General features: G+C 42.8%; 2 protein-coding genes across 2 annotated transcripts; one reads left to right on the top strand and one right to left on the bottom strand.

The window, feature by feature from the left end:
- Positions 1–1,050: 1,050 nt before the first annotated feature.
- PCYB_073790 (diacylglycerol kinase) lies at positions 1,051–5,445 on the top strand (the record flags this gene model as incomplete). Its single annotated transcript, XM_004221776.1, has 2 exons — positions 1,051–5,243; positions 5,406–5,445. The coding sequence occupies 2 exons, from the start codon at positions 1,051–1,053 to the stop codon at positions 5,443–5,445; spliced, it is 4,233 nt and encodes a 1,410-aa protein (XP_004221824.1).
- Positions 5,446–6,120: 675 nt separating this feature from the next.
- Positions 6,121–9,665, bottom strand: PCYB_073780 (hypothetical protein; the record flags this gene model as incomplete). Its single annotated transcript, XM_004221775.1, has 8 exons — positions 6,121–6,222; positions 6,401–6,559; positions 6,744–6,933; positions 7,088–7,196; positions 7,339–7,414; positions 7,523–7,635; positions 7,755–7,828; positions 8,035–9,665. The coding sequence occupies 8 exons, from the start codon at positions 9,663–9,665 to the stop codon at positions 6,121–6,123; spliced, it is 2,454 nt and encodes an 817-aa protein (XP_004221823.1).
- Between the last annotated feature and the right edge of the window lie 1,374 nt (positions 9,666–11,039).

The following is an 11,039-nucleotide window of genomic DNA, read 5'->3' as shown; positions in this document are numbered from 1 at the left end:
TTCATACAATTTTAAAAAGTAATTTTTTTTTTATATACATTTTTGTTTATACCAAACGGTACTTTTTTTTTCTTTTTTTTTTTTCCCGCCTTCTATTTTTATACTATTTAGATTCTAACTAGAAAAAATAGAAAACATAAAAACTACAGGCATTTGAATTAGTGATGCAGATAATTCATTGTAACTTTTTTTTTTTAATATTGATATTCACTGAAAAACAACGTAAAAAGTCATGTATATTTCCGACAGCGTGAAATTAGCGCAATCGCCATGGGGGACGTCCGCATGTATAAATAGGTAAAAATATACACGTATGCAGGTAAAGGCATTTGCGTTGCTCACATTTGTGTACGTACTACACCGCACTAGTGAATTTGCCCAAATGTCACACTGGTAGATAGGCGAACAGTTAAGCAATCGGAGGAAACCACTTCGCTGAGTAACATGATACCCAGAAGTTTTGACAGAAAGGGCAGTGCACATGCATTGATAGAAAAAAAAAAAATAGCACAGTGTAGAAAGAAGCCAAATCAATACTTCTCTCACAAGTTTGTATCCACGGGGTAGATTGTTCCTTTTATGTCCTGAGGCGTGTCCATCCGTTTTTCCCCCTTTTGTTGTACCACTTGACGCCCCTCTTTTTTTTCCCTTATTTGTTTTTCCGTTATTTTTCCCCCCTTTTAACGCCTTTCAACATGCATAAGTCTTGAGCTTCCCCTCGACAATGCAGTAATGAAACACGTTTTTAAAAAATAACACATTTTTAACTTGAAGAAGAAAAAAAAAACTCAATTGCTGATTTTTGCTTACACATGGCATAGTTATGGGTAAGCAGGGAAGGAACGAGAAGAGACATATAATTTAGAACCTAATTAGAAGAACCCCACCCACCCACATACACACACAGGTGCAAAGCCTTAAAGGTGCGAAGCCTTAGAGGTGTCAAGACCGCGCAGCGCAAAAGGCCAGGGCTTTAAAATGCGAGTCGAGTCAGCAACGCGCACATGCCGCCAACTGCCCCGTTCCTAGTCAAATTCAGATTCATAAGAAATGGAAGATTTTGCCTATGTAGACAAAAATGTTTATATAAATCTTCTCGTGACCATTATAAATAAATGCAAAGAATACCTTCTAGGAATAGGGATTTTGAAGCTGCTCTTTTGCTTGTGCATAGTGCTCATTAGTATCATCTTTGCTCGTCGTAAAAACAAAAAGAAGAAAAAGATCAACATATATATACAGCTACATAATGTGCGCCACGGAAACGGTAAGAAGGCAGCCGAACTAGCGGATGACCAGAAATGTTGCGCGCCCAATGAAGAGGCACAAATAGTAGAACCCACCCTTTCGCAAGCGCCTGAACCCACAGATGTAGAACAAATGAATAACGAATTTTATCACATAACCTACAGCCCACATATATTTGACCTAAAAAGTATTAACAGAACCGAATTGTGCAACGTATGCAATGAAAGCATCTACTCATTTATTTTTTACAAAAAGGACATTTTCGAATGCGTGGTGTGCAGAAATAAGTGCCACATAGAATGTGCCCCCAACTCCAACTTGATGAGCTGCAAAACGACTGTGTTCTTCAAAAATAAACACAAGTTTATAAAAATTAGGAACTGCATGTGGAATAATAAATGCAACATTTGCAGTAAAAAATTTTCCTACTTCTCCTTTCCACCCTTTGTCCAACAGTACATATATAAATGCATTTGGTGCAACAAATATTTTCATGTCCACTGCATAGCGAAAATTGCCAAAAAAAAAAACCAAACACATGATAAAAAAAAACAAGTAAAGGACGCAATTTGTACCTATGGAAATAACAAGTATGTGCTTCTCCCGTACGAAGTTACCATTAAAGAAAACGTCCTTCTAGATTTCTTGACGAATGCCTACCACCGTGTGAACGAGGCAGGAGTGGGCAATGATGAGGTGATACTCAGCTACACCGCCAATGCGTTGGATGATACCCCGCGCGATGATGATGGAACAGGTGAGTTGAACGCACACGAAATAAACGAAAAAGAGAAGAAACAGGAACACGCGAAAGGAGGAAACAACTCATCCGTTGGAGGCAAACACACACCAGATGAACAACTCTGCCTGGATTATTTAAACCATTTCCCCATGTTTCACAAAATGAGAAAATTTAAATCATTCCCTAATTGTTCAAAAGCAAAAAATAGTGTAATCCCAGTGCATGAAAACTTTCTTCTGAATTTCTTCCCTATCCATTTGCCAATCTATGAAATAAAAAGTAGTAGAAAATTTCTCCTCATTTTTGTAAATGTAAAAAGTGGAGGACAAGTTGGAAAAAAACTCTACCAAGAATTGCTTATGTATTTTAACCCCCTACAAATCATAAGTATAAAAAGTGAAAAAAATGTTTTAAATGCCCTGAATATGTATAAGGAAATGATTTGCCTGAACAGAGTAATTATCCTTCTCTGTGGAGGAGACGGAACGATAAGCATCTTCATCGACACGTTATTAAAATTTTTTGCAAATGAAGTTGCCATGGATGCTCTGCAGGGAAAGAACAAGGGGAAATACTACAAATTGTACAGGAGTGATAAAAAAAGTGAACACTTTGTCTCCACAAAGAGTACATTCCTAAATAAAACCATTATGAATATTACGGCAAAGTTGAAGCACAATAAAGACGCACTTAGGAAGAAGTGGGCAAATAACATCACCGCGCAAGCGAAAAAGCCGACTACCTTTTTTTTAAAAAAAAGGAGTGAGAAGAATGCTGATGGGGAAGATGCAGACCATTGCGGTGACGATGACGATGCGGGGCACATAAGTGAGGAGAACGCGGAAACGTACTTTGGGAATGACTCCTGCACGGCCCACGTGTGGGGCGAAAATCAAAGTGATGAGTTGGCGCCCAAGCTGACGTCCAAGGTGAAGGGCACGTTTGCAGGCGGTAGACGCATCGACGATCCCTCCGCCTTGAATGGCGAATTGAAGGGCGACTTAATTGGCCAGTTAAGTAGCGAGTTAATGGGCCAGTTAAGTGGCGAGTTAAGTGGCAATTTAAATGGCGAGTTAAGTGGCAATTTAAATGGCGACTTAAATGACGATTTGCGGCAACACCTGAGTAACGATCTGAACAGCGAGATCAATGACTGGAGCTCGGGGCGCAGCAGCCCCAAGGATATGACCAGAAGGGGAACCGAAGCCAAGTGCGGAAACGGGAAGTACCTGTACATCCTGGAAAAATTGAGGAACTTCAAAAAAAAGGGCACCGAAAAGGATGATGATGGAGAAAACACAGGCGAACTCTGCGAAGACGAAGCCTACAAGGGAAGCACGGTGAAGAGCTTCCAAAACGGAAACTCCATGATGGACAAGTACTACAATAGCAACACACTCATATATAGTAATTACACAGAGAATAATGAGGACCCTTATTCTGAATCTCGGAGGGGGAAGGAGAATGAAAAAATGTACGACAATATTCTTTACCATGATTACAAAGAAAAGGCCACCAATTATTTGCCAATGAAAACCAAATTAAATGAAAATTCGCCGTCGTACTGTCAGGAAGCCAATGTGGCGAACCCAAGTGATGAACCGGACGGGACCTTGGGGACGAACCCAAACAAGGCAGACAATAAGCTGCACTCTGGTAATGGCACCAGTTTGAACTACAGCAATGGGAATTCACTTAACAGCGGCAGCGCTGACTGTGATGGGGAAACCCCTGTGTATGTCTGCAATGGGGACGATGTGACACCCCACCAGGGTGGTTACTCAGGTGGTTCCCCGGGTGATTACCAAATGGATGTAAAAGGGAAGACAACCCTGACGGATGGACTCTCCAAATTGGAAGCAGAAAATCCAAATCCAAGTGATGAAAATATCATCTTCCAAATAGATAATGGATACAAAGTTGTGCACTCAAAGGAAAAAAAAAAAACTGACCAAGGTGATCACCCCTCTTGTGAACAAAAAGAAATTATAAATAACGTTATCAAAGGGGAAGATAAAGAAAAGAGATCGCACAAAAGTTCTCTCGAATCTTACATAGCATGTGCACCTATAGGTATACTCCCCCTAGGCACAGGAAACGATTTAAGTTACAGTCTAGGATGGGGGTGCGGGTACAATAACGACCCACTGGTGTACTTAAACAAAATGAAGAGCACAAAAAACGAATACATAGATGTATGGAACATGAAAGCATATGACATAAATAACAACCTCATTTTAAACAATAGCTTTATAAACTACTTCGATTTTGGAATCATCTCCAGATTAGCTCTCCATTTTGATAACATCAGAAAAAAGTTCCCCCATTTTTTTAACAGCAGAATTGGAAATAAAATACTCTATGGAGAAGTAGGCTTCAGAGACTTCTGCTTCAATACATACAAATATAAGTTAAACAAAAATATAAAATTGTACTGTGATGGGAAGAAGGTCAAAATTGATGAGGACATAGAAAGTGTGTGTTTGATTAACATCCCCTACTTTCTTGGGGGAATTAAAATATGGAAAGATGATGACAAGGATAAACACTACCATTCTGACATTGATAATAGACAAAAACAGGAACATGTAAGAAGGAGGACAAGTAAAAAGAAGATGAAGGAACAAGTGGATGGAAACAAATCAGCCAACACCTCCAGCAATAGCAGCTTTATTGGCTGCTCAATGAATGATAATTTGCACAATGGAAATAACGGAGGAGTTCTTTCGAACAGTTTCGGGGGGGGAACTGGGCACCCTTTTGATGACAATAAAAAAATGGGCATGGCAGAATTTCTAAAAAGTGCTGCTTTAAAACATTCGGCTGGGGAGGATGTCAACCCATCGGAGTTTTTCCAAAATGAAAAAACAAATGGGATTATACCTTCACATAGTGAAGGAGTGAATCATCCACAAGGGGAGGAAAATGCTTCCCCCCCCACGAATGAGCAGCCATTCGACTATAGCAACATATACAAATCGTACAGACTGGACTTTTACAGACAAAAGAAACGGAAGCAGAAGTACCGAAAGCAGAAAATGGATGACAAGGTCATTGAAGTCATCGGGTTTCGCAATATTTTCCACATTTTTCAGGTGCAGATTGGTATGTCCAGTGCGATTAAACTTTGCCAGGGAAGTGACATAAAAGTGAAGATTGACAAAACGTTTATTCAAAACAAGAACAAAATTTACTTCCAGTACGATGGAGAGCCCGGCTTTCTCAACATCCATAAGTTGCATTTCACTCACAAGTAAGGCGCAGCGGGAGCGCAGGGTCGAAGAGGCCCCCCCACCAGACGTGCCCCGTGAGCTCGTCCGTTCGTCCGTTCGTCATTTTTCCATTTTGCCATTTCCTTGGCTCCCCACTCGTCTATACCGCGTTCCCAATTCCTCCCCCCTTTCCCCCTCCGCAGGTGCCAATATTTGTTTTTGTCTCCTAAGGACCCAATTTGATGCACTCTCGGAAAGGCCCCTTCTCCTTTTTTTTTGTAAAATTGCATGCCCTTTATTTTATACGTAGCGTGTTTTTCGTGTCATTTTATTTATCTGATTCGCTTTGTGTTTTCTTTGTGCGTCGCTTCGCGCCCGCTGTTTCCTTTTTTTTTTTTTTTGTTTTTGCGTGATTGCCCCAGCGTTGCTGACGAAATAGTCAACGGGGCGTGCCTTTGAAGCCACGCGCGAGGTTTTTCACGAAGTTAACCCTTTACGTGACCATTATATTAGTTGTCCAATTATATCGGCCCATTTACACACGCACCTAGCACTCATCAAAATTTTTTTTAACCTCCTACCCATTTACCGCAAATGAATTCCCCAATTTAAATTCACGCATCATAGTAAATTAGATTTTTAAAAGTAAATCACACACTGTTATAAATATGAGGCGAAATAAAAAAGGGGGAAGTGCTAACTGGAAAAAAATGCGCATAAAAAAAATGCGCGTGAAAAAAGTGCGCCGGGGTGGGAAAAAAAATTAAAAAGTGAAGAAACGTGCAAAAAAAAGAAAACAAAAATTAAAGCCACATACTACTGCGCAGCACAGTATGTATGTATTCCCCCCATTTGTAAAGATCCAAATGGCACAAATGTGTCGACGCGCCGGTTTGACTCGCCAGCCAGACCCGCCTCCTACTTCTTCTTTTTCTTCTGCACAGTTTGCCGGTTCAACAACTTGTACTTTTTGGAGTCATTTTTGCTTAGCGCCACTGCGTTGCGGCATCCTTTTCCTCCCTTGAAAAGTTGAAATGGGGGCAGTGGTGAAGGGTGTGTAGGCCCGCGAAGCGGCATACGTGTATGCACACACGTGCGCATGTTGCGCGTGCATCGATATATAACCCGTATGAACATGTGGCACAGTTGGCACACGTCGATGACGCGCGTGACGTTTTTTTCCCCTCATTTCGCAAACCTCCCAGAAGTTCCCGCCTTTCTTCGTCTTCTTGTCCCGCTGACATACACACACGTCGTCGTCATCAAATTCACGGAAACAAAATCCGCAAATCACCCGCTTGGCAATGCCACATTCGTGGTTGCTATTTAAATCGTGACAAGTGGGGCACGGAAATATCTTTAAAAGGGAGAAAGAAAAATATAGCGTGGGGTGGGGGCGCAGCAACACGTAGTGATGTTGTGTTTTCGAAAGGATAGTAACAGAAAGTGCACAAACCATAAGGGTGCACATGTGCCACATGATGCTCGCCCGAGTGTATATACACCCCGTGGTGAGTCGTCAATACGCGGAAACCGCTCACCTTGTTACAACAGGGGAATTTGAAGAGGCGATGGGACTTTTTAAAATGCTTGCATGCACCATCCTTCACTTCTATATTATTTACTTTTATAACGTTTTTGCATTTTTCTATCTTCAAATTGTTCGGTGCAGCCACGGCCTTCTTGTTGGACTTTTTTTTCGTGAATAGTTTGTTTATCATATCGTCGATTCTGCAAGGGGGAGAGGGGTGTGTGTGTGTGCGTGCACGAGTGCAAGCTTATTTATGGGTGCACAGACGTACACGCATCGGGGGCATACGTGTGCACGTGCGTGCCCCCCTGTTGGTGCACACATATGCACACAGATGCATACGAGTGGCTTTACTTTTTTATCGCGGCATTGTTTGCGCTGACTATCTCATCAAAGGAAAAGCCGCTGTATTTGAACTCCAACTTGGTGAAGCACTTCTGGCAGTTGGCGTGCATTTCTTTGCCTGTCATGGGGGGTAGAGGTAAATAGCGTGTCAGTAAAAAATGACGGTGCGCGAGTGGGTGCCTTCATCCATGTACACACATGCGTGCGGGGAGAGGCAACTCCTCCCCCTGGGGCGACGTCCATCCGATTTGAGACAGTACCAGAAGTGACATTCTTCAGGATGCTCTTCCTCCCGCAGCTTTCGCAATTCACGCTGTAATCCCCGCTTAACAAGTCCTAAAAAAGGGGGGGGAAAAAAAAGTAAAAATGAGGAAACATAAATGGAAGGGCAACGGCGCAAAAAAAAAAAAAAACTCCGTGGAGTCGTTTCTACCCTCGGCTTACCATCAGCGAGCACTGGTTAAACTTCAAAATGCACACGCAGCTGTTCTCCATGAAACAAATATTTCTGTACACCTCCACAACCGCATTGCTGCTGCAGTTCACGCAGGTGCAAACTGCATGCAAAGGGGGGGGGGAGAAAAAATAACATCATGATATGCCAGAATGAAAAAAAAGACAACAAAAAGAAAACGCCTGACGCAACTAATGCTCAGGGCGGACATTCTCGCTCTACCTAACTGGGGTGCGTCTTTGCTCGTCGTGGTGACATCAAAAGTGTTGCAGCACCGGGTGCAAAGCAGCTGCAGCCTTGGGGGATAAAAGGGGGATCCGTGGGCATGTATATGTGAAGAGAGCACATATGAAGAGAGCACATATAAAGAGAGCATATACGAAGAGAGAGCATATACGAAGAGAGCACATACGAAGTGTACACATATGGGGCGCGCACAACTGCGAGAGCGTTCTGGCGGTGGAGACCGCCCCACGCCAAGGCCCCCCTTGCAAGCACCTACTTCAACTGGACGGCCTTGTACAGAGATATATTTTTGATGTGGGCGTTGCTAAGCACAAGACTCTTCCCCGTTATGTTCGCATTGTTGTTTATGTTCATGTCGTCGCTGTCAATGTCCTGCTCCAGGTCCTCGTCATTCGCCTGCTCACTGCCTTCCTCATTCGGTTGGTTCGTTTGGTTCGTTTGGTTTGTTTGGTTCGTTTGGAGTTGGCTCTGCTGTTCCCTCTCTTGTCGCTCCCGTTCCTGCAGCTCCTTCTCCTTCTCCATCTTTTGCTTCTCCTTCAAAACGATGAACCTGCAGTAGAGGAACCGCTTCAAGCAGTCCTCTGGACCCTTCGTCTTCACAATTTCGCTAACCTTTTCCCATTTTTCTGGGCAATTTTTTAAATCCTTATAAACCCTCAACCCTTCCTCAAGCAGCGTTTGTTCTTCCAGCTTCCAATTCATTACTTTTTTTTTTTCTTCTTCCCTCTTCAACTTCCTCAGATTGTCATTCGCATTTTGGCTGCCTCCCATCGGTGGGGTATCCTTCTGGTTGGTACCTGCACTGGGGCTCTCATTCATGCTGTCCTTTTTCTCCAAATCGTTATTTGTGCTTTTCCAATTGGGTTCTTCTTCCCTTGGGACTTCCACCACGTCATTATTTTTCACCCCATGATGAATATAATACGGCCCACTTTGGCCTCTTTCAGTTTCTTTTTCAAGCACAGCCTTTCTACAAGCATTTGCAACCATGTTGACTTGGCTTGATTCATTTAAATAACTATTTTGCAGCGGGGGGGTACTTCTCTCATTGCTTTCGTGAAGGCTATACGTGAAGTGTTCTTCTGATTTCTCGTTCCGATTAACTTGGGAGTGTGCTTTTCCCTCACCGGGATGTACTTGGACTTCATTTGTGTGTGCAAAATTCTGTTGGAATGAGTTCACCGATTGGTCCACCTGAACCCCGCGCACTTCTTTTTGCCTTCCCTTTTCATGTTCACCAGTGTGACTAAAGGTAGTTTTGCTGTTTCCCCTTCTCTTGACGATGTTATTGGGGTAATTCATGTCCGTGTTGCCACCGTGTGGAGGATTATTCAAAGGTGAGCGAACCGAATGACTGCTGTTATATATAGTTCCATTTTGGTCTCTTGTGCTCCCTTCTGCCGCCTTGTTGGTTCTCTCTTTGGGGTAGTAACGATGCCACCGATCCGTTGTTCCCCTACCGGTGGGTTCGTTTCGGTAGCTGCCCCTTTGATGGTAGTCGCGATTGCTCCTTCCACTATTGCTGGAGTAAACAGCGTCTAACTTTTTATAATGGTCCACCATTCTTTCCCTTTTCACGTAATCGAACCTATCGTAATAATTTGCATTTGGTTGTTCCCTCCCAAATTTCCAATCACTATAATGGTTTCTCCTCCCCCTCTGGGGTGTCCCCTTATGTTGCTGCTCCCCCCTGTCCACATGGTTCGCCTCAACACTTTTTCCATCCTTTTTGTCACTCAGATTGTGGTTGGACGTATCCCCCACGTGCGCGCTCTGCTTTATGTCACTAACCATGCGACCATTGCTGGTTATTTTTTTTCCACCCCCTTTCCTTTCCTCCCTATTTGGAACACTCTTGTGCTTCCCATGCAGGTGTGCATAATCCATTTTGTTATTTTGTTCCCCTCCAAAAAAACATATTTCTTCATTTTTTAAATTGCAATTTGTTTGTTCATCGTTCCATTCGTTGATGGCATAATCATTTTGTGCGCCGCTTTTTTTTGCGCACTTCTTCCCGTTAATGAAAAATTTTTTTTTGCTTTCACGCGCATCCTTTGTTTTTTCATACCCGTGGTTATTTTTTTTTTGCGAACAATTAAGTGTGCGGTGGATTCCCTCCTCTATAGCAGTATTCCCCTCAGTGTGCATGTCCTCCTTCGATTTACTTTCCTTTTCAGTCCAGGGGGGCGGAAGAACATTTGCGTTATACCTTTGGGGAAAACTGGGTATTCCTCTTGCCAGATCAGTATCACCCCTCAACATCAGTTCGGCGTTCCCTCCTTCCCCGCCAGTACCGTTCGCACCGTTGCTGGGGTGGTTACTCACGAGGTTGTTCACCCGATTACTCACATGGTTGTTCACCCGGTTGTTCACCCGATTACTCACATGGTTGTTCACCCGGTTGTTCACCCGGTTGTTCACCCGGTTGCTCGCGTAATGACCGCCTTCCCCCCCCGGACGCCCCGTTCCTACCCCCGTCATAACCCTGGTCATTCATATATATGCCGCCAATCACGCGGGAATTTCAAAGTTAAATTTTCCAACCCCTCACCGGGGATAACCTACAGTCATTTTCAAGCGCGAGTTGGCACACAAAAATCAGGATTTTTCTTTTTTCTGCCAACCGGGGGAATAATCAACAACCACAGGAACAAACAGCACCGCGAGTTGAAAAAATTTAAGCCGTATTTTCGATTAAAAAAAAATGGGGGGAAAAAAAAAGTTACTAAATTGTGCTAGTTTGGGATTTTAAAAGAAAAAAAAAAAAAAAAAAGGAAAATAAAATAAAGTAACATAGCATAACACAAAAAATGCTCAAGCCATATGGTGTATACAATATATATATATAAATATATAAGCAGCAATGGGATGAACCACAGAGGCCAGTTTTTTCACCTCACGTTTTGACGTTGCTCTGCTTTCAAGGGTGTTGTTAAACGCGCATTAGCATTCCAAAGAGAGCCATGTAACTGGTATCTTCCCATGTGTATATATGTGCATGCTACTGACAATTCACGGGGGTAAAACTGCGCATATGTTATGTGCATACACGTTGGCGGGTTAAAGGCCTCTCACTCTCACCATGGTGTAAACATGACACGAAATTGATCCCGATGCAGACTCGTGGGTGGATTTATCTAGTAAAGCTTATGTAAGGGTGTATGTTTAAAGATTTTTTTTTTTTTTTTTCTCATTTTTTAGGAACGACACGTACATATATACATATATATACATATACCACTTAAAGGGACATCACAAAAA

Source organism: Plasmodium cynomolgi, chromosome 7 (genome assembly GCF_000321355.1).
Source record: "Plasmodium cynomolgi strain B DNA, chromosome 7, whole genome shotgun sequence".
In the NCBI taxonomy this organism is placed as follows: Eukaryota; Apicomplexa; class Aconoidasida; order Haemosporida; family Plasmodiidae; genus Plasmodium; species Plasmodium cynomolgi.
This window is presented reverse-complemented; position numbering and strand designations above follow the sequence as displayed.